The sequence below is a fragment of the Meriones unguiculatus genome, chromosome 18 (genome assembly GCF_030254825.1).
Source record: "Meriones unguiculatus strain TT.TT164.6M chromosome 18, Bangor_MerUng_6.1, whole genome shotgun sequence".
Taxonomy (NCBI): domain Eukaryota; kingdom Metazoa; phylum Chordata; class Mammalia; order Rodentia; family Muridae; genus Meriones; species Meriones unguiculatus.
This window is the reverse complement of record NC_083365.1, coordinates 76,636,268-76,658,584: the sequence shown is the minus strand read 5'-3', so window position 1 is coordinate 76,658,584 and position 22,317 is coordinate 76,636,268. Positions and strand designations below refer to the sequence as shown.

General features: G+C 45.7%; 2 protein-coding genes across 3 annotated transcripts; one reads left to right on the top strand and one right to left on the bottom strand.

Annotated features, from left to right (window-relative positions):
* The first annotated feature begins 271 nt into the window (after positions 1 to 271).
* On the top strand, positions 272 to 5,517 carry Il24 (interleukin 24). 2 transcript variants are annotated; one of them, XM_021640122.2, is made up of 6 exons: positions 272 to 395; positions 1,944 to 2,134; positions 2,869 to 2,931; positions 3,713 to 3,871; positions 4,292 to 4,366; positions 4,993 to 5,517. In XM_021640122.2, exons 2-6 carry the CDS (start codon positions 1,970 to 1,972, stop codon positions 5,176 to 5,178), a joined length of 648 nt encoding a protein of 215 aa, XP_021495797.1. In that variant the 5' UTR covers positions 272 to 395; positions 1,944 to 1,969; the 3' UTR covers positions 5,179 to 5,517. The 2 variants fall into 2 exon arrangements, with proteins under 2 accessions (XP_021495797.1, XP_060228030.1); XM_060372047.1 differs by having other exon boundaries at positions 320 to 395; positions 5,201 to 5,514.
* A 591-nt stretch (positions 5,518 to 6,108) lies between these two features.
* On the bottom strand, positions 6,109 to 20,901 carry Fcmr (Fc mu receptor). Its single transcript, XM_021640102.2, has 8 exons — positions 20,702 to 20,901; positions 14,144 to 14,476; positions 13,358 to 13,486; positions 12,399 to 12,591; positions 11,188 to 11,339; positions 10,765 to 10,923; positions 10,596 to 10,654; positions 6,109 to 7,816 (listed from the first exon to the last, which is right to left on the bottom strand). The coding sequence occupies exons 1-8, from the start codon at positions 20,799 to 20,801 to the stop codon at positions 7,640 to 7,642; spliced, it is 1,302 nt and encodes a 433-aa protein (XP_021495777.1). The 5' UTR covers positions 20,802 to 20,901; the 3' UTR covers positions 6,109 to 7,639.
* Between the last annotated feature and the right edge of the window lie 1,416 nt (positions 20,902 to 22,317).

The window sequence follows — 22,317 nt, the reverse complement described above, 5'->3', positions numbered from 1 at the left end:
CCACTAGGCTGACTACATGTATTACATTCTGTAGATGTAGGAACTGCAGTTCAAAGAAGTTGGGAAGTCAGTCCCAGACTTCATCTCCCCTGAGGGCTGATTTTGCATCTTTGCCATTGTCTAAGAGCAGAGGGTGACTAGGCAGTGGTGAAGTGATTTTCTACGGAAACCACTTTCCCTTCCCCCACATTCCTCTCTCCCCCTGCCCCTCCCTGCCAGCCCCCTTATATATAGCTCCCCAAGCCTTAATCACTTCCACAGCTGAGACAGAAGCTTTCTACCCACAAAAATATCGTCTACCAGTGGCTGCTGAGGGAACTTGCCCCACTTTACCTGTGGCAAAAAGGACCAGCCACCTTCAAACAGCAGCCTCCAGCATCACTTCAGGACCCTAGGTGAGTGGTGGGGCTTCCTACAGCCTTTGCGCTGAAGCATCAAGCTGTTGCCTTGATTGGGAATGGGGGAAAGGGGTGTTAATGGCAGATTGGCATAGATCAACCCTTTGGATGTTTAGATAAGGAAAAAAAAACTGAATGAGAAGTTGCTTATACTTACTCCAAGTTAACACCAAAAAAAAGTGGGGATGGATGGGAGGAAGAGCAGGGGCAAACTTCAAGAGAAGCTTTGAAGCCTATGGCATTTGAAAGAAGAGAACGGGAAGATTTTTGACAATGGACTCTGGCCTTGGGTAACTGTTTCCTATCCCAGGTGTTAATACTCATTCCAAAGCCAATTTCTCTGACTCTCTCTGCCCTTCTGAGATCAGAAAACAGCTTCTTTAGGTGTGAGGAAAATATGTGAATAAAAAGGCTCTTCTACGTTGTAGAGAAAATGGGGCAGGGGAAAGTACAGAGAAGAGATGAAAAACAAAGAGAAAGAAAGGCGTGGAAAACGGTTCTCTGTGGTAGTCACAGAGGCAGGCACGGTGCTGATTCCTGCTTGAGGGCCAGTCATTCCCAATTTGTGCTTCACAGAAGGCTTTTGAAAATGACTCACTTTTCTGGTTTCACTTACTGAAAAGATCAGTTCTTAGAGTTAGGAGAAAGTCTGCCAACTGAGGTGGAAGAGTTGAGTGTGTGACCCAGACTTGCCTTCTGGCCTCTCCCTATGGGCATGGGCTACCTTGTGTTGAGCACAGGGCTGCTTGCCTCCTGGAAGGAGAAATAGACCAGCTTAAGTCAGCCCCGGTGACTCAAAGGCAGGTCCTAGAAGTCAAAGGTGGAAGTGAGCTCTTTCTCCTCCTGAGTTTCGAATCTCGTGATGTGTTTCTGGACGAATTTTTCTTCCTCTCTTTTGGTCTCATTTTTGTTAGGAGAAGTTTGATGGTGGGGTCGGGGGAGATGTGGGTGTGTGGAGGCTGATGAATACAGGGGAGGCCAAAGAGGAGGCCTAGCAGCAGCTGTGAGGTGGAGTGTGAAAAGACCCTTGCTCCACTCCAGTGCACCCTGCAAGGTTTGTAGTTTTCTTGCCTGGGATCTCTCTTGTCTTAATACCATTTTTATTGTTCTAACAGGACCTCAGATGCTGAATAGCTTAGTAAGGAAAGATGTTTGTTTCACAGTCCTGAATGCGGGCAAGGATTAGAGGTGATAATTTTTCCGTCGTTTTGGTCGGTGGTCCCAAGGCTAGTCTGCATAGTCCTAGACAGTGCATGGGCAAGAAGGTGCAGCCAAAGCAGAGCTAAACTGGCTTCACTGGCTTCGTGGATGCATGCAAGAGGGCAAAGATCTGGTGACTTGACCCCTCTTAAAGGTCCTGCCTCTACAGACCTCACAGGAGGGCATGAATTTAAATATGAGTTTTGGTGAGGCATTCAAACCACAGCGTTTCTCCAGCCTCAAGCGCCCCATTTGTGTGCTCCTAAGGTTGGCCTGTACCATCTCCAAAAGCATTATTTGGGGTCAGAAGTTGACTTCAGGGTAAAGCCTCCCTTTTATCAGCAGGAATACTGGCCTTTTTTTCCACACAAATGAGCTCAGGACTACAGATTCTCCCCTGCCTGATCCTAATCCTCCTTGTCTGGAACCAAGTGCCAGGGCTCCAGGGTCAAGAGTTCCGATTTGGATCTTGTCGTGTGGAAGGGGTGGTTCTCTCAGAACTGTGGGAAGCCTTCTGGACTGTGAAGAACACTGTGGTAAGTAGAGGCTTGCCCTGGGTGCTTTCATAGTGGTTTGTGTGTGTGTGTTTGTGTGTGTGTGTGTGTGTATACTTTTTCAGGATTGTGGATCCTTTTTTAGTTTGCTTAACCAGTTTCTTACATAAGCACTCTGTTGGGTCGGGAGACTTAATATGCCCCATGTTACATGTGAAGACACTGAGGCTCAGTCATCTGTGGCTAGCCTCCAGTAAAGGAAGCAGAGCCCAAAGGGAGTAAAGGACCCCCTGGGCGGTTCAGCTTCATCCTGGGTGGGTTTTTGGCTCTTGGTTCAAGGAGCAGGATGAGAATCAGGGTTTTGGAGAGTCCTCCCAGAACAAGAGGCAGCTCCCAGGTACAACCACCCTGCTTCCATCTGCTTCCCATGTGGAGTGTGGAGATGAGCCAGACCCTTCATATGTCTTAAAGTTGGATGGATTATTTCCTTGTGTCTCATATGACCAAAGGAAGCAGAGGTCCCTTCTCCAGTCTGTGGTCAGGCTCTAAGAACCCGTGGAGGATTCATGTGCCCCTTTGGGATGAGTAAGCTTAGTGGCTTTCTGTAGTGCAGACTTGTACCCCTCCCCCAAGATCTAGCTCATTATCCCTTCCTGGGTCCTCGTCTCTGAGTCTCACTGATGGGATAGATTTTGGAGCTGGGGATAGAATATCAACAAGACTGACTCCTACAAAGATTCCTAACCTGGAGGCATCTTTTCTTTCTGTTACCAAAGCAAACTCAGGATGACATCACAAGTGTTCGTCTGTTGAAGCCACAGGTCCTGCAGAATGTCTCGGTAATCAGTGGGGAAGGGGATAGATCTCCAAGAGGGGGTCATGGGAGTCTTTCCCTTCTGACCTGAGGATACTGTATGCAGGGCAGAGCTGGAAAGAGGTAGGGTCTCTGTCTGGGGTTATTTCTCTATGGGTATGGGGAGGTAGAAATTGAAGTCTATCATAAACATCGTTTTTCACTAAGCTAGATACTTGCCCACCATCTTTCTTTTGGTTATGGAAATACAGTGAGCATCTACTGAAGTGAGCTGGCCTTCCACTTTCATTCTTTTCTCTCACCTGTTACTATCTTCTTCCCATCTGTCTAGACGGTCTGTGAGTATGAACAGACTGATCCCTGAGAGGTGCCAAGTTTCAGCAGCAGAAAGAGCCAGGTAGCCCTTGCTGTTATCAAGGGCATCAGGTTTTTTACACTTCTCCTTCCAGCCAATTTCCTTCTAACCACAAAGTCCCAGTGGAGATGCTTTTCAGGATCCATCATGTTAATGAGGCCATATAGTAGAAAAAAAGGGATATGACACGGGTGGTGAGCCAGGAGTCCTCAGGACCAGGCTGGTATCTGGGATGGCTGAGTCACCTTGGTGGGTAACTCCTTTCCGGGGTTGCAGCTCTGGCTGCAGATCACAAGCTGCTCCACAAGACTCTTGCCACCCATCAGATCTATCTAGTGCCACCATCATTTCCAAAGAGACCCTGTCCTGTTCATCTTGCCTTGGGGGGCACATGGCTTTTCCCTTTAGGGCCAGGATTGGCAGAGGCCTCAATAATTTGCTTCTTTCCCAGGATGCTGAGAGCTGTTACCTTGTCCACAGTCTGCTGAACTTCTACTTGAACACTGTTTTCAAAAACTACCACAGCAGAATAGCCAAATTCAAGATCTTGAAGTCATTCTCCACCTTGGCCAACAACTTTATTGTTATCGTGTCAAAACTGCAGCCCAGTGTGAGTAAATCATGGCTGGAGCCTGGGAAATGGTGTGCTTGAGAATCTGCCCCTCCATTTATCCAGTCCTGGATGTTAGTTAAAGAGTCCTGAGTATCATGGAAAAAGGTTATAGGTTTAGGTCTGTATCTACCCTCATCAGACAGGGAACCCTTGCAAGGTGCTCAACCTCTCTGGGCTTCAGTTTTGTTATCTATAAACTGGGGTGATGTCTCTACCTATAGAGACAGACTGTTGTGAGGAAAGATACAGCCCTGCCATACGCTAGGAATTGGGCTTCCTGGAAAGTGTAGGACTCAGCTCAGTCCTTGCAGGATCGGGGAACCCTGACCTGTTTCGCCAGGAAGCTCAGGAGGAGCTAACCTCCACTCTGATCTAACTTTAGGAATACTTTTTTTTTTTTAATATATGTATATACAGAGGGACAGTGACATGGCTTCTATTAGTCAGAGTGCGCATCAGCGGTTTTTGGTGTTCCGAAGAGCATTCAAACAGGTAAGGCCAGGAGCTGGGAGCCTGCCTACCTAACAGAATCAGACAAGCTTGAAGTGTCAAATGGGAGTGCCCCAAACCTAAAGCAGAACCAAAAGTAGGCACTTCCTTTGGGCCTACTTTTAGTTCCCAAACCTACCTGATTTGAATTGGAAGACAGATATATTTGCAAAAATAAACATTTGCTTTGCATAAGCCTAAGTGGTTTTTTTCCCCCTGTTAAGTTTTCAAGTGGAAATGCTATTGTATCTTCTTACAAAGATTTCATCATTGAAAGCTTTCCCTAAGAGAAAGATCTTTACATGTTCCTGATGTCAGAATTGAGAAAAAAAGTTTGAAAAGTCATCTTCCAACACACTTGCATCATTTCTACAATGTTCAAATGGACTCATTTATGAGGAAAATATATGGAAACTTCTATTACATCTCTCTAAATTAACACACCAAAGAAAATCCAAATTGCAACCCTAGTGCCCTCTCGCTCCAAGAAAACATCCTTGATTTTATGGAGGAACAGATATATCAGTTTCCAAATACATGGTGTAATGCAAACACGGGCTCATTTCTTATCCACTTAGTGACTTAACTACATCTTCCCTAGGTTAAACCCTATGGTTCTTATGTTCCAGGTGTCATCTCTGGCCCTTTGCCTACTACTCAGTGGCCTCTTTGTCCTCACCTTGGAAACAAACACATGGGGTACAAGTGATGGGTGGATCCATTTACCAGAGGTCATTCCACAGGTGATGCAGCTAATTTGGAGGCAGGTCTATTTCAGGCAAGCCAGGTTGGAAGAAAACTATTGTCATAGTTAACATACCTGACCATTTGCCGCAGATAGACACAGAAACAGCCTTGGTGAAAGCCTTTGGGGAAGTGGACATCCTCCTGTCCTGGATACAAAAATTCTACCGGCTCTGACTGTCAATCAAGATAACTTCATCATTTGTTCCCCATGCCATTTCAAGCCATTGTGCTATCCTCAGGGCACTTCAGACTTTTGGCCATGGACCCCATTGTTGGCTCAGCCTTCTCTTCAGACTTTATTCTTCATCAGACCAAATGACAGTGATGGGAGGCACCTTTGAATGCTGTGACTAATTCACAAAGTGGATTTGCATATTTATTACAACTCAGTGGAAACCATATTTATTTGTGAGAAGGGAAGTTCCATGAAGGCAGCAGTTCCATGAAGCCCCATGCTTCCACCTTATCGCCTGTGATTTGGCCACAGCATGGAGGCAGTGGATGGCTGCTCAGTAAATATTTAAAGTGCATTGGTTTTCATTTTTTGTCTGTTTTGGATTTTCGGGGAACAAAGAGTGATGATGGGATATGAAACTAAACTTTAGTGCATGGAAATCAGGCAGGGACAGAGTGCTAGGGTGGAAACAAAGGGCACTGATTGGAGAGTTTATTTATTTTTGTATGTATGGGTGTTTTTCTTCATGTATGTCTGTGCATGCAATATCACTAGAGGCCAGATGTGAGTGTCACATCCCTTGGGCCTAGAGTTAAAGGCAGTTGTGAGCTGCCATATGGGTTCTGAGGATCAAACCCAGGTCTTCTGGAAGAGTAGCCAGTGTTCTTCACCACTGAGTTGTTGCTCCAGCAAAAGACCCTGATTTGAAGAATAAATGATGAAAGGCACCACAGGGCTAAAACAACACAACATTCACTCTGCACACTCCATCTTTTTTTTTTTTTTTTTTTTTCAATGCAGTTTATTCAGGAACCTTGAACAATCCTCGGACCCTAGGGAAAGCCAGCCCACAGCTTAAATAGCTTCTGGGTAGCCAACCCAGGCGTGCCACGTGGGCAATGCAGGTAGGTCCACATACATGGAAGCAAGCCAGATCCTCAGCTTTAGCCAAATGTGGAATTGTTCGTGACAGAGAGCACTCACCATCGGGAAGGTGGAAGGCGGAAGCCAGCTCCATCTTTAAGGCATAGCATTCCGCAGCTCTCTACAGTTTCCCCTTTTTGTTTTAGACGCATCAGGCAAGAGTAGAGGTCTGATCTCCGATATTAGATATAAATTGGGACTTTGTACCGATGTTCATTTAGGTGTCATCCACCCAAAGAGCATCAGACCCGTCTGATACCTTTTTCTCAGAGGCGGGACCTGGGGCATCAACCCGCATGCAATCAGACATGCTCTTCTCTGGGTCCAAAGCGGCTGACCCTGATGCACACTCCATCTTATCTCTTGATCCCACCCATCTTGCTGCCCTGTTTCTCCAGGTGCCGCTCTTTTCTTCCGCTACCACTCTTTCCTTGTCTGTTTACTGTAGTGAGTCAAGTTGACAGTGACATTGTACCCGGATGCACTGTTCAATCTGTGAGAACATTCCTGGCTAAGAAAGGCCACTCCACTCAGGTAGACACACCATTCTATGTCTAGGAAAACATCCAGGGGCTTATGCTGTGTTTCTAGAAAAGGCTTTCTTCTTCAAGGCAAGAGCTGCCATTCTTGTGCCACAAGCTGTGGCTGAATGTTACAGCTGATATCAACCCAAAAAGTGTCTGCCTGCACCTTTCTCTGAACTTCAGATAAGAAGTGCATGTACAGGTGTGGTGTCTTTTCTCCAAGAGTGCTAAAGCAGGTACCCCAACCTTGTGGGCTCCCCACAGTGCTTTCCTTCCATGACTTGCTATGTTTTGTCTGGAATTGACAAGGGAATGGGTATATTTCTGAAAACAGAGAAAGCTAACATTTTGGGATAGCTAAAATAGATCGACATTAAGGTACTAAGATTTAGAAGGAGCTAGGGAGATTACAAAGACTTTCTAAAAGGTAGGAGGATGCTGGAGTCAGGTTATCTCTACCAAGTGACAGGGAGTTAAAGAGGATTCGTGCATGTGTATATCACTAGTACTAACAACATAAACCATCATATCTAACAAGTTAGCCTTGCCATGAGACTCAGGAAAAAAAATAGAAGCTCATTCTGCCCTTTGGATCAGGTGCTGGAGTTTATATTCTAGCCTGATGCCACATGAGCTAGGGATAAAGCTACAAAGACCATGTGACCATAAATAGTGATGTAGCATCTTGCAGGTCCCATAGGTTTTGGATGGTACAGAAAGGACAGGTGACGTCGTGACAAATGAATGCTCTGCATGTCCAGATATCTTCCAATGAATGCTGGGGCCTTCAATGGGGTGGTAAATAAGCTTGTAATTTATCATTCTTAAGGCATTCAGGTAGTCAGGTGAGATTCAAGCTGGGGTATGGGACATGAAAGGTACTGGAAATCAGCAGACAGGCAGGATTCATTGGCATGAAGGTCTGGGATCCAGGGTGACCTTGGGAAGGTGAGGCAGGCCAGGAATATTGATGTAATCATCTGAATCAGCATCTTTCACATTGACGGCAGGCTGGTGGCACAAGGTCACGTATTCACAGCTTGCCTTTAGAGATGGGGTGTGGGGCCAAGGAGCTTCCAGTACCTGGGAACAACCAAAGGAGGGTCACTAGCTCTGGCTGGGTCATTTTTAGGAACTTTTCAGGTGGATTTCCACTGCAGGAAATGAAGGATCATGGACATGGTCGCTGAGACTACAAAGATGCAGACTTGGCTGAACTCCACTAAGTGGGCCAGCTGTGGGGTTTTTCAGAGTACAGTCTCACCCCAAATAACTGCATGCCACTTCGTTATAGTTTGGGCAGGATATGCTTTACATGGGGTTCAGACGGAAATCAGGGTTGAGCAGGAATGTGATGGAGGCCAACCTGCTTTATCCTTGGGGATAAAAGGATATGACTCATGAGAAAATATGCACCTTTTCAGGTAACTACTTGGAGGTAGGGTGAATCATTTCTTATACCTCTGTAAGAACTTGGAGAAACCATGACATGTCAAAAGAATACATTCCTGAAAAGGGCTGGGCAGCAGAGGGAGGAAGAATGCAGATCACATGGGCACTATGGTCCTTCTGTTCCCCTGAGAGACTCTTCAGGACTCTCCCATGTTCTCAGAAGACAAGGCTATGTCAAGACTCTAACATGGCACAAGTACTGTGATACCCACAGAGTATGGCATGGCACAGACTGTGGCCAGTCATCTAAACGAAAGTTCTAAGACTTAGAAGGGCCGTCCTCTGAATGCAGGAAGCATCCGTTAAAAAGAACTTCTACACTTTATATTTAACCAAAGAGAGAGCAGCAAAAGCTTGCTTCAAAAACACATCTCCCTCTGAATGTCAGCTTACTGGATTTAAGCAATAAAAATATTCACTATGAAGACTGATGAGCACGTGTCCTATCGAGATTTACTTATTTATTTTTACCCTAATAGAGAGAATGAGGGCCTCACAGAGGGAGGCAGGGTTAGCTTTCAGCAAGGGGCAGCCCAGAAGAGGGTATGTGTGAACCTAGGGCTGATCCACAATAAAAGGCTGACCTTCGGGTAGAGCAGACAGGCTCTGCTGGACCATCTTTTCTCAAGCCTTGAGGTCTTTTTGTTTTGTTTTGTTTGTTTGTTTTGTCTCGTTTTTATTTTCGGGGGGTTCGAGGGTTGTGAGGGCTGGACATGACTACAGGGCTGGGTAACACATGATCAATTAAATCAATATATTTATTGCCAGCTGGGCATGACATTCATAGACTCCCTTGAAGGCAGCCATGACTGCCTGACAGCTAATGGAAATCAAGTGGAGGTGAGATATGAAAATTCAGGGTCATGGTCCTAAAAAAGCCACTGTCCCCGTGATTGGAAATAAGGACTTAGCTCTGGTGGCTGAGTATTGACCACAGAGCAGGAAAGTTGGTTGGAGTTGTTGGAATAAAATGTCCCTGCGTGGGTCTTTTCTGAGACTGACATTCAACCAAGGACCATGTATGGACATAACCTAGAACCTCCACTCAGATGTAGCCTGTGGTAGCTCAGTAACCAATTGGTTTCCCAAAGTGAGGGGAACAGGGACTATTTCTAACAGGAACTCGATGACTGGCTCTTTGGTCTCCCCACCCCCGAAGGGAGGAGCAGTCCTGTTAGGCCACAGAGGAGGGCTTTGCAGCCAGTCCTGAAGATACCTGATAAAACAGGATCAGATGAATGGGGAGGAGGTCCCCCCCATCAGTGGACTTGGAAAGGGGCACGGTGGAGATGAGGGAGGGAGGGAGGGAGGGACTGGGAGGGAATGAGGGATCGGGACACGGCTGGGATACAGAGTTAATAAAATGTAACTGATAAAAAAAAAAATAAAAAAAAAATAACATAAAAAAAAAATGTCCCTGCGTGACCTCGTGGATGAGGCCACTTCTTCCTGTCCCTCTGGTTTGAACCCTGACTTCAGAGGAAAATTGGCTTCCCTGTCCTGAGCCTGGGGTCTGTTTTGGGGTCTGTTGTATTTAATTAATTTACGTTAATTAACACACATATGTACACACTTGGTGCCCTTATTAATAGTTTTCTGACTACAAAACCGAAAGGCTTATGCTTTGAGAATACTTGGAGAATGTTTCCTTGATTTGGGGAAACAAAAGAATACGCCTGCTATGTTGAATACCCGCATCTCTTCCCAGTCACTTTAGATAAAGCCTAATGGCCCCGTTACTATTACCTCCTGTCATTTTAAGAGTTGTCTGGAATGGCCTCCCACATGCTGAGGTAAAACTGTTGGGTGGCTTCCACCCCTTCTAGCTTTCTAGAAACCTAGGTTGCTTTTTATGCCCTAGTCACTGCAGGGGGCAAGTACACTTTATTATTATTATTACTGTTACTATTTACAATTTATTCACTTTGTATCTTGATTGTAGCTCCCCACCCCCCATTTCCTCCCGGTCCGACTCACCCTCCCTCCTCCTCCACTAGGCAACTGATAAGGGAAATCTTCCTTCCCTTACTGTCTGACCCTAGCCAATCAGGTCCCATCAGTACTGGCTGGATTCTCTTTCCCTGTGGGCTAGCTAGGTGGCCCCACCAGGGAGAAGTGATCAAGGAGCAGGCAACCGAGTTCATGTCAGAGGCTTTCTCTTCTCCCCTTTTTAAGGAAGACTGAGCTGCCTATGGGCTACATCTGAGCAGGGGGTCTAGGTCCTCTCTACTAGACTAAAGCATTCCTTTATCCCGAGAGAAATGCCTGGATCAGGGAACTAAGGATCTTGGGGGAGTCACGTACCAGAAAGCTTTAACTTAGGGACCAGAACAACGGGTTGGGGAGCCCTGGTCTGTGGAATGCGCTTGCCTAGCTGAGAGCCCGCAGGCGGCTGGAAGGTGGCGCTTACCTGTGGGAGGGCGGGGCACGCTGAGGCTGGGGTGCTGAGGAGTGGGGCCTCCGCAGGACCTATGGGGCAGAAAAAAGCAGTGAGGGCCCGTCCTCTCCAGGCCTGCCGCCACCTGTCCCTGGTGCCCCGCTAGCGCCAGTCTCCACGCTTCACTCCTGCGCGCGCTCACCCATGCTGTTGGGTCCCGGTGCGCGCCGCGGGCAGGCGCTATAGACGTTGCTCCGCGAGCGCGGCCTCTGCGGGACGCCCAGACGCTGTGAGGGGACCGGGCGGGACGCCTCCCGGCCGCGCATCCTCATCGCCACTCGGCCCTCGCGCCTGGAGAAGGCTTCAGGAAGTCACCGGGAAAAGAGAAGGACATGGCATCAGAAAGAGCAGTGGCCACCGGCCTCTTCTTCCCCAGACTGAGGGCTACATGGCAATGTGTGGCCTGTGCATGGATGCCCAGAGTGCAGAGAGCAGGAGGAAGGGTAACGCCCTCCTAGGCTCCGTGTCTCTTGTTTCCCTGGGAGTCCAAGCTGAATCTGAATGCTCTGGGCTCATTGGGTACGTCCGCTCTCCCAGCCACAGCCCAGAGCCTCACGTGGCTCACCTTTCTTCCTCTGCATGGCTCTTTTTACCATCAGTCCCAAAAGAACCAGCAAAAGAAAGCCCAGGCAGGTCGGAATCAGGATGTGAAATTCTGGGATGGGGATGTGAAGCCCCCGGTCTTCTCTCCCATACTGTGGGCCGTGGTGGGGTGTTCTTGACCAGGAAAGAAAGAGAGAGAGGGAAACAGAGAAGGTAAATGAGGAAAGGAAATTTAAATTTAAACTCCCTCTTGTGTGGCCTCCTGGTTTTGGAGATGACTCAGAGTTGACCCTTTGTTAACAGATTTCCTCCATCACCCCACAAAGAGATTTGTTTATGGGGTCAGGAGTCTTTGGTTCAAATTCCAGGTTCTCATTTTACTGGCTGTGTAGTCTTGGGTCTTAATTTACCTGAGCCTTATTTTCTTATAAATAGGAATCATAAACTGCCACAAAACTGAAAACAAAGGAGGTAGAAAGAATTGAAGGCATCTGGTTTGTAGCAGGAGCCGATACAGCCCCTGTTCTCTTCTTGAGAACCTTTCCACTGGTCGGCTTGCTTTAACCAGACATGGACATTGCATTCTTCATCTTCTTAACATCTTAAAGACACTCCTGGTGGCAGGCTCATAGTTGACATTAAGGGAATGTTTATTACATGGATTTCTGAGATAGGAATCAAGAATCCTGTGTTCATTGAAATCATATCGATTTATTGCCTCAGTTCCCTCACTAATAGGATTCAAAGGATTCTGATCACAAGTTTGTATTTGCTCAGGCAAAATATTTGTGGGTTTTCCTGCACATTTCCAGTAATGGTGCCCCCTAGTGGTTCATTGAAATGTGATCTTTAGGACAATGCTCAGCAATAGACAACATGGTTGTATGTGGAATTTAAGTTGTGTTAGCAGCACTAGGAAGGAAAAGAAAAAAAGGTAAAGTTTAAAACTTATTAATTGGTAATTAATTTTAATTACTTTAAGTTAATTAAAAATTCTTCTCATGTAGTTATTCATCATAACAAAACTGAATGAATCTGTATGATTGAAAGAGCCAAGTCTTTCTATACGGTCAGAACCAAGCATATTCTTTGCTGATGAGACGAATGCATGTATAAAGCACACTCACAAACTGAGCGTTTCTGGGTAGACTTCTGGAGAGGAAGCCAAGAAGAGTGCAGGATGACAGACATCAGGGCTCTTAGTAAGACAGGCCCAAACTCAGAGGCTCCTACCTTTGCCCAGGAAGTCTGGTTTGGTGGCGGTAGCTGGCCACTAGGGGGCCAAGTGCTTGTTGAGCTGAGGTCTTTGAAGCTGTAGTTGATAGCACTAAAGATGTTCTGGAAAGTTTGGGCCGTCGGGTCACTGGAGCCATGCTGGAGGGCTGGTGAGCTGGAAGGGCCTCGGTCCTTGGAGCTCGTGTGGTAACTTCAAGAGAGAAGGCAAAGGTTACATTAGTGATATCCTGTGCTCTCCAGGCTCCAGAATCAGATCCTCCCTTTTGCCCATACATACTGCCTTTGTTCTTGCAGTCCTCGTGGCCTGAAATGCCTTTATAGCAAGCCACCTACACAGAAAACTCTCAGGCATGCTTGTTTCAAATATCATTTTCTCCCGGAAGCCTTTCTTGACATTATAGGTGGAAGTGCATACTGTCTTCTGCCTTTTTGTGCTCATCTATCCTCTCCTATTCCACCCCGTCAGCCACACTCTTGCCTCTCTGATCTGCCCGGTTGCACTGTCTCTCTTGACCCCAGCAGGGTCTCCTAGTATAGCCATGTTTAATTAGTGTACCTAACTCATCTGGTAAGTGTTAAGATGCAATGGAAATGTTAGCAAGATAGTCATCTTTTAATCGCCAAATCGAGCTGTTAAAACCATGAGCACCAGCAGGTAGGTACAGGACATTCCTGCTAGTAACAGGCAGCATCATGACCTCCAGCTGGGAAATGTCTGGCCAGGCTTGGTTTCCAGTCATTCAAAAAGGAGCTGGGGTTTGTGAATTGGGCACTTTGTTACTTGTGGTGCCACTTGATGGTGATATGTGACTCCTTCAACTAGGGCCTCTTGTCCTAGCTGTCAGATGAAGGTCCTCTCTGAAGGCAAGGACAAAGCATGGGGTTGCTTTGCCAGCCACCCTATGAGCTGAACAAGAATTTCTCCCTCTTCTCCCACTCTTGACTTGATGACTGACCTTTGGATATGAATTCAGAAGAACTGGCATGTTCAACCACCTGGTGCCTGTTGGGAATTGGCTGCAGAAATTTGGGAAACCATCTTGGAGGCTCAGATATTGGTTCATCTTCCCAGAATGGTTTGTATTCTATTGGAGGCAAGAGGGATACACTGATGATCACCAGGGAGGAGAGAGGAATGGAAGTTCAAGTAGAAGCTGACTCAGCCAAGGCCATGAGGAGATGAATATGGTTCATGGAGACAAGCAGAAAGGGAACTGGGAATGAGGCCTCCCTGAAGAAGCTGGCCTTTCCCACCAGCACAAGCAGCATTCCCTATAAGACTACAAGGCTTCAGAACCAGCCATGCCTATGTTGGGAAGTCACTGAAAAGAGGAACAGTCAGGGTAAAGAAGAAGTGAAGAATCTGACAATATAGTAACAAATTTGGACTTGATACAGCTTGATCACTGAGTGCTGCTCATTTTTATCTACCTGGGACATCTCATGAGATAAACACTTGGAGAGTTACAGCCCCTCTTCTGGTTTCCTCAGCCTCAAATCTTCCCCCCTGACTAATGTCTTCCTCTCTTCATGCCCTGGGGTAAGACAGGCAGCACATGGCACCCATATGATTCCTTTCACCCCTGTGGCTAGAAGTTTTTAGGCTGGGGTGTTGGCCAATTGTGAAGTCAAGCTGGGTTGATCTGCATTGTTAGTGGGCTGGCTGATACGCAACAGCACGGCATGATTACAGTTAGATGCTGGTCTGTTTTCCCAACTGGGAATGCTCTCTAAACACCTACCATTATGGACATTCAGGATGATTTTCTGGGTCTTGCCCCGGTCTGTGTTTATGCCCACACCACATGCATAGATTCCATTGTCACTTTCAGTCAGCTGTGTCATGCCCACTAGGAAGAGCTTCTTGTCCAAGCATGGCTTTAGGGTGACACGTCCTTTATAGTCCTTCTTAACGAAGTGGTTGGACACCACAGTGGTGCATGTTCCAGGGTCAGTCATCTGCCGGCACAGGTACATCCTCACAGGTGTCTGAGGGAGTGGGCACTTGATGGTAATGGATCCGCCCCACTCTGCATCCAGCTGTGCTTCTGGGAGGACCTTCAGGGACCCAGACACTGCCAGGAGAAGACATTGATGCAGAACAAGTGCCATTCTCAGATAGAGCTCAGCTTCAGCCATACCCTCAGCCTCATGCATCTCTCCAAACCTAGTCTTACCGCAGAACACTCTCATACTCACCCATAGATCTAGACATACCCCTGTTCTCAGTCCAGGCTCAGCCCTTCCATGATTTCTGCCTGCTGAGTCATGCTTGGTTTCTTCAATGTCTTATTGTCATTTGGGCTTACTCTGTACCCATCCCATGTCCTCAGCCTCATAAGTAAGCCTGAGACTGTAAGGATTAGACTTCACTACAGTGCCTACTTCAAAGAGAAATAGTATGCTTAGTATGACCCCAATGACACACACCCTCCAAGTGCCTTCAGTATGGGGTTGAGAAAGGTGACACATTCTCATAGCACATTTTCCTTCTGAATTTTCTTTCTCAAACCTGATCATCTACCCAATCCTCTTTTCAGTTCCATTAACCCATTCTGCCCATGCCCATTGGATTCTTTTTGTGTGTACCCTTCTCCCAAACAATAAATCACGTTGTAAATTATCTGTTGGTAGTAAATTATACCAACAGCTACCACAGCACAATGACGTAGATTCCCAGGGAAAGCTAGCTCAGGGCTCCCTGAAAGGAGCAAGCAGGAGCACCTGATTCAGACTACTGAGGGGATGGTGTCCCAGGAGAAAGGCCTTTGAGAGGAGTGATACCAAAGATGTACCCTGAATAAATGGGCATGGAGGACACCTGAGAAGGTGATACTGGTCACTAGTGTGGAGAACTCACGGAAAGGAAAGCAGGGGTATGTATGAGTGTGACTACACAGTATGTGTAGGAACATACATGTATCTGGGAGAAAAATAGATCAGGGGGGATTGGAAATTGTGGGATGCAAGTCCCCGACATCAAAGAGCAAGAGGAGGATCATGTAGTGTAATCCAACCAGCTGCAGGAGAGGGTAAAGCCACAGATAACAATGTGAGTCCCAGCAAATGCCTCCATATAATAAGAGGGTTGGCTTAGTTACTTTCCCAATGCTCTGACAAAATGCCACTACCAAGACAACTTATAAGAGAGAACTTTTAAGTTGGGGCTCGTGGTTTCAGAGGGTTGGAGTCCATGATCATTGTGATGGAGGAATGGCAACAGGCAGGCAGGCATGGTGTTGAAGTAGTAGCTGATGCTTACATCTTGATCTACAAGGAAAAGGAAGAGGAAAAGAAAGAGAGACAGAAAGACAGAAAGAGAGAGCAAATGAGTGGTGTGGGGTTTTGAAACCTCAAAGCTCACTTCCAGTGGCACACCTCCTCCAACACAGCCACATCTCCTAATCCTTCCCAAACAGTTCCACCGAGTGAGGACCAAGCATTCAAACATATGAACGTGTGGGATCCAGTCTCATTTAAACCATTGTAAGAGTTGATAGGGTAGAGTTTTGCATGCTTGTGTTTAGGATGGCCTGGAGGGCTATGGTGGAGATGAAAAGGGTCTTTCAGATAACAAGAACAAGCTGTACTGAGATGGGGATGTGAGAGAGCATGCCAGGAAAATGTCTATCTACAGACTGTACATTCTGAAGAGCTCCAATGAGCTTAGTTAAATGAGAGCTAAGAAATCAAAATATCAATGGGCTTAGGGCTTCTAGATTAGAATATTTCTGGTAGAGGGGAGTACTGAGGGATAGAGAGGTGGAAAAAAACATGAGCAGGAAATGTTGTGATTGGAAAGTTGAAACTATGTTAACATGCCAGAGGGAAGAAGAGACAGAGAGAGCTCAGATTAAATTGCTGGAGGTCCAGAGAGATGGCTCAGTGGCTAAAACTGCTAGCTTGACAGACCAAGTTCAGTTCTTGAAACCCATGTAAAATGCCAGGTAAGTGTCTGTAATCCCCTCTATCCTATGGTAAGACAGGAGATGGAGGAAAGAAAATTGCCTGAAAATTCATAGTCCAACTTAAATTATGTAATATAGCAGAGAAACAATGAGAGAACCTGCCTTAAGTAGATAGAAGCTATAAAATGACTCCCCAAAGTTATACTCTGATCTCCACATTCATGCTGTGGCATGCACATAATAAAAAATTCAAAGAATAAACTTTCATTCTCTCTCTCTCTCGTGTGTGTGTGTGTGTGTGTGTGTGTGTGTGTATGTGCTGAGTCACAATATGTGTATGTATTCTTATTAGTAGTCTAGGTAAAAAGACTTGAAGCCCATATCCTATAATACTGTGTAGGCATAAGATTATTGTGTAATTCAAATGCTGATTTCTGTACTTCCATATCTGGTTGCAATTCTTGTTCTGAAAATCTCCTTTCTCAATGTTATATAAATGCTCCTCCCCAGTTGTCCCCCGATATGCCAATAAAGTAGCTTACAACCAGTCACTGAGCAGAAGCGAGAATAGAGCTGGGCTTCCTGCCAGCCAGGGAAGGAGGAGTTGGAGGAGGAAGTAGAGGATTGAGCCTCCAGCAGAGGTCTAAGAGACATCAGGAGAAGGAGCTGGAGCAGGAAAGCTGCAAAGAACACTATCTCTGGGATGTAAGCTGGAAGGAGCCCAGATTAGTTTAGAGGGTTAAGAATAGAGTAGTAATTGCCCAGTTATTGTGTTGTGAAACTTATTATTAAACACTTATAAAAGAGTCTCAATTATTTGTGTGATGCTGTTTAAGAGAGAAACTGAGAAACAAACACAGTTTTATAAAAATAACTTTAACAGTACTGCCTTGGAACTTCCCAAGGGCCCCATTCAATGTGGTCTATAGTTGTACTGAGAGCCAGGGCCAGGCCTACTCCAATAGTTGATCCAAAGGCAGTGTTAACAAATAAAGCCTCCCCAAGAAAAAGCATACAGACTAGTTATTCAAGGTTATTATGAAGGGTTAGGATTATGGCTCAGTTGCTACAGTGCTAGCCTAGCACACACAGAAACCTGAGTTTGTACCCCAGTCCTATGTAACTAAGCATTGTGGACCATGCCTTTAATTCTAGCTCTTGAGATCTTCTGCAAAAGGACCAGGAATTCAAGGCCATTTTCATCTACATAGCTCATTAAAGCCCAGCCCGGGATATAGGAGACCCTGTTTAAAAAACAAACAAACAAACAAACAAACAAAACCAAGATTAACAGTAAACTATTGATGAAATATTTTGTATATTCATATCATGATAAGCCCATATATTCCTTCTCCATTGCTTATGGCACCTGTGATTCCTCTCTGGGCAGGCTCCACTTGGTACCTACAGTTTTCCTCAGTGATGTGGATCACGTTCCTGGAACCCCAACATCTTAAAGTCCCCACTGCTTCACCTTCACACCTACACCTACACAGCTGCCCTCTCAGGATCTTTGTATAAAAAATCCAGCCCTGCCACACTTTGCCTCACAGCCTGTTTGGAAACATGATGCTGGCCTTCATGACCACTTCACTCTTATATATTGCACATCTGCAAACACAACTGCATGTGTACAGTGCCAAGTTCTACGATAAGCTCAAGATGTAGTGTGGCCCTTTGGACCACAGCTAGAACAGGATCTCTATGTCTTTAAGGATAAAATGGGGAAAACACTTCCCAAAGTGGCGTTATTCTAGCACATCATGCCCTGAAGATTCTATTTACTTGAGTTCTCTCTCTTCAAGTGAAAGTTGTCAGATGGGTTTGCATCGCTTCACTCTCTAGTTTGAGAGGTGGAATATTGTGCTCAATGCATCTTTCCTATTGTCCCATTGCAAAGTCTGAGGTTTCTCCTTGTGCTGGCTAGTTGTCAACTTAATACAAGCTAAAGTCATCTGAGAGGTAACCTCAGTTCAAAGTATGCCTCTTACAATTGGGTTGTAGGCAAGCTGTAGAGCATTTTCTTAATTAGTGATTGGTGGGATAGGGTCCAGGCCATTCTGCGTGATGCAATTCTTGGACTGGTGGTTGTTGGTTCTATAAGAAAGCAGGCTGAGCATGCCATGAAGAGCAATCCAGTAAGCAACATGTCTCCATGGCCTTTGCATCAGCTCCTGCTTCCAGGTCCCTACCCTGCTTGAGTTCCTGTCTTGATTTTCTTTGATTATGAACAGTCATGTGGAAGTGTAAGTCAAATAAACTCTTCCCCAATTTGCTTTTTGGTCATGGTGTTTCATTGCAGCAATAAAAACTCTAACTAAGACACTTTTTAATTGCACCAGTCTCTTAAAGAATTCTAGCTGCTTTTTCTGGACCAATTTTGTCTGCTCTATTTGCAACTTTAACTGAGTTCATGCTCCTTTTTTTGCCCAGCAGCACATTTTCCACACACTTCTGTTCTTTCTCACTATAAATCTGGGCAAGCATAGTAAGCAGTAACCATGCCATGGTACAACTGTTATATTTCTTCTCTCAAACAACTTAGTCCATTTGAATTCAGGATCACTTAACTTATGGAGGCACACAGATTCTGTATAACATAAATGAATGACTACTAATCCAATTTCTGAAAGATTCCCTGTTCTCCTGTGAGTAGTCCTTATTGTCCACTTTTTTTCTTTCTTTCTTCCTCCATCCCTTCCTCCCTTCCTCCCTCTTTCCAACCTTCTCACCCTTCCTTCCTTCTTTCCTTCCTTCCTTCCTCCCTTTCTACCATTCTGTTCTTCTGTACTCTCACCAGAACGGCCAGATTAACTTCTGCTTATAGCATTCTAGACATTCTCCAGATCATCCACCTGTTTCAGAATTCCTCCTGAAAATTAGTTCTGAAGGCCTATAAACTACAAGGTCATATTTCTCACAGCAGTAACCCTACTTCTTGGTATCAATTTCCTGTATTAGTTACTTTTCACATTGTTGCCACAAAATACCTGACAAGAAGAAACTGTAGTGAGGATTTGGTCACAGTTTGAGGGTATAGAGTTCTCAACTTATTGATTGCGACCTATTAGGAGTCAAATGACCCTTTCACAGAGGTCACCTAAGGCCAGCAGAAAACACATATTTTTATATTTTCTTATCAGCAGCAAAATTACAGTTATGAAGTAGCAATGAAAATAATTTTATGGTTGGGGGTCATCACAACATGAGGAACTGTACTGAAGAGTTGTAGCATTAGGAGCCCTGAGAACTGGTATAGATCATCATGGTATGGAAGCTGTGGTAGCAGAAGCATAAATCTGCCTGATTTTATCTTGGGTGGGATGGTGGTGGTGGGGGGGATCAACAAACAGAGGAAGGTGAATTCCAGTGCTCTGCAGGCTCTCTCTTTTTTCTCTTTTTATTCTGTCTTTGATCTCGGCCCATGGAGTAGTACAATCCACAGCCAAGATGGGTCTTTTCCCCTCAGTTTTTTCCAAGTCTGACTAATACCCCAGCATTTCTCAATCCATTCAAGTCCCCAATAAAGCTTAATTATCCCAAAGGAGATATTATTGATAAACTAAATAAGATAAGCACTGGGCTAAAATATGATGGGATTATGACTGGAATTCAGAAGGAGCTCAGGAATGACTAAGACGTAAATAGGTTTGCAATGGACTTTGAAGAACCAGCTAAAGGTAGACTGGGATAGTGCCATAGCTGGGACAGCCCGACAGAGGGAATGTAGCAGGAATCTGTAGCTTTTCTTCAGATAAGAGCCCTGTTTTGCTGGAACAAGGTATGGGGGAGCACCATAAGCTTAGAGTATAAAGGAGAAGGATGCATTTAAGTCGGCAGACAGTGGGTGCCGTTGAATGGCATTCTAATGTTAGAGACACTTAGGACAAATGGAACAGCTAGTTGGTTCATATGGCAACCAGTAGAGTATATTAGGCAAGGCCCTGGGTGCATCATAGTCCAGATTGTGGTGGTCATTCAAGTGGGATGCCAGGGAGGTGGTTGTAAGTTGAGATAAGAAGTTCAGGGAATCAATTAGGAAGTCTTCATTTGAAGTTGAAAGTTGCTAATTCAAGAGAGGAAAAAGAAAGATCTAAAGAAGGAGAAAATAGATATCAAAAGAACAAACCTCAGAGACACAGTTTAAGATCCTATATTAATAAGTGAATATTTAACATATGTTACACCTTTAATCCCTAAAAATCTAACAACTGTCCTGGATGGAAGTCTGGAAGAATGCTGCATGAGTGGGTAGGGGTGATGGCTATCCTTCTTGTCTGTGCCGTGGCTGCAACTGAATCTCTCCAGAAGCATTAGAGGTAAAGATGATTTGCAATTGATTACCCTTGGCTCATTCAAACCTAGTCTGCACTCTTTCCCCATAATACTCACCTGGCAGGAAGTAAAGTAACCAAAGCCAAAGGTCCATGGTTCCTTTGTGGCCAGATCCCATCCAAGAGCCTTTGGAGTGAGTTGGAGGCACACCAATCATCTGGGAACCTTCTACAGTTGTGTGCTTGAAAGAGGTTCTGGCCTTCAATGGGCTCAAAATGAGGAAATGATAATCTGTCTTGTTTGCTAATTAGCCTTTGTCTAAAAAGAAAAACACCAGCAAACCACAGTGGAAATCAGGAGTTGAAAAAACATGTGCTGCATAAAAATGAGTGACTAGAGTTCAAAGGGTGTCTAAGAGACTAAAGGCTAGAGCAGCTGTCAGGCTTTGGCCCCTCTTCTTAGGGGGACCTGCCAGGATTTATATGAATCGATTGCTTCGGAGCTAGAGTCATTTGTTGTTGCTCCATCTTCAGGACAACAAACCTCATCACCAATTCTCTTTTTTTCAACAACAAAGGCTTTGTGGACCAAAGCTTGGCTTTGAAAGTCACCAGCTAACACCTCTGATGAATACTTGTGAACACCTACTATTTGTAGTGATATTGACGGAAGATTTTGAACAATTCGCTATTTTTCTCTGAACTTTATCTAAAAACAAGTGGAGATGAGGTCTCATGGCCTCGGGCACCCCACCATGCAGGATAGCATTTCTGAGATCTTAGCCACAGCTCGCCCAGTGCAGCTCTTATAGTTTAGTCTTCCTTCTCTCACAGCTGACACTGTTCCTGACACTGCTCTGGCGGTCTCCAAAGGGGGCTTCCCTCTGCCAGAGACACAAATCACTCTCCAGTAAGCAGAAGGACGATGCTGAGAGTCAGGTGTAACAAGTCACATAGTAACTGCTGCCTGGAGTGTCAGCAGTCTGATAGAACCTTTCTTCAGGGCACCCAGTGGCACGGAGGAGGGCGGTTGATGGAGAAGAGAGCAGCTAAGGCCTTGAGAGCTCATGAAACTTCGGATTTAAGACAGAATGCCTGAGGGGTTGACCAAGATTCCCACTTGTTAGTTAGCCTTGGGCAAGCTTCCCCGAGGCTGTGTTCTCACTGGTAACTTAGAACTGGTCACTTGCCTGATGCACAGCAGAAATCACTGATGTGGAAATGCTATAAAAGCCCTTTAACATGGGCTTTATAGCTTTCCAGCTTTTTATATGTACGAAGCTGTAAGTCATCGAAGGATTCCCAGGCTTTCCTTCAGGGGGGTTTCGTTGGCTGACAGCAGGTCCCAGGACCCCTAGCCTAGGCTTCTCAGCCACTTGTGCCCACACTCTTTTAGGATCATTGGTGGCTGGCTGCCTGCACACTACTCCCCACTCACGCCCACACACCACATTTGTCACATGCTCTCCAAAACACAGCACCATTTCCTCAGCCATGGGGGCTGAATGTGAGCCCAGAGCAGGTGCAGAGGAAGAGGAAAGAGGAAATGTGTGGGTTTGGGCTGTCTGCCCTGCTCCACCCTGCCCTGCTCTTCTCTCGCTACTAGCTCAGGGCATGTGATGTCCTTCAGGAAACAAATAAGCCAAGAGGTCAGAGGGCAGCCTCAGGCTTCTGCTTTGAGTGGCCTACTGAGAGCAGTTTCGGCTAGGATCAGTGTCTACTCTTCCCTACTAG

What these genes read in the sequence shown, in the direction of transcription:
- Il24 (XM_021640122.2), top strand. Translation starts at nt 1,970, where the DNA reads ATGAGCTCAGGACTACAGATTCTCCCCTGCCTGATCCTAATCCTCCTT. An exon ending in AGGTCCTGCAGAATGTCTCG is followed by an intron (nt 2,932 to 3,712) that starts GTAATCAGTGGG and finishes CTTCTTTCCCAG; the next exon opens with GATGCTGAGAGCTGTTACCT. An exon ending in TCCGAAGAGCATTCAAACAG is followed by an intron (nt 4,367 to 4,992) that starts GTAAGGCCAGGA and finishes CTTATGTTCCAG; the next exon opens with GTGTCATCTCTGGCCCTTTG.
- Fcmr (XM_021640102.2), bottom strand. Translation starts at nt 20,801, where the DNA reads ATGATTGGTGTGCCTCCAACTCACTCCAAAGGCTCTTGGATGGGATCT. An exon ending in AGCCATGCAGAGGAAGAAAG is followed by an intron (nt 10,924 to 11,187) that starts GTGAGCCACGTG and finishes GACTTCCTGAAG; the next exon opens with CCTTCTCCAGGCGCGAGGGC. An exon ending in CGTGCCCCGCCCTCCCACAG is followed by an intron (nt 7,817 to 10,595) that starts GTAAGCGCCACC and finishes GGTTGTTCCCAG; the next exon opens with GTACTGGAAGCTCCTTGGCC.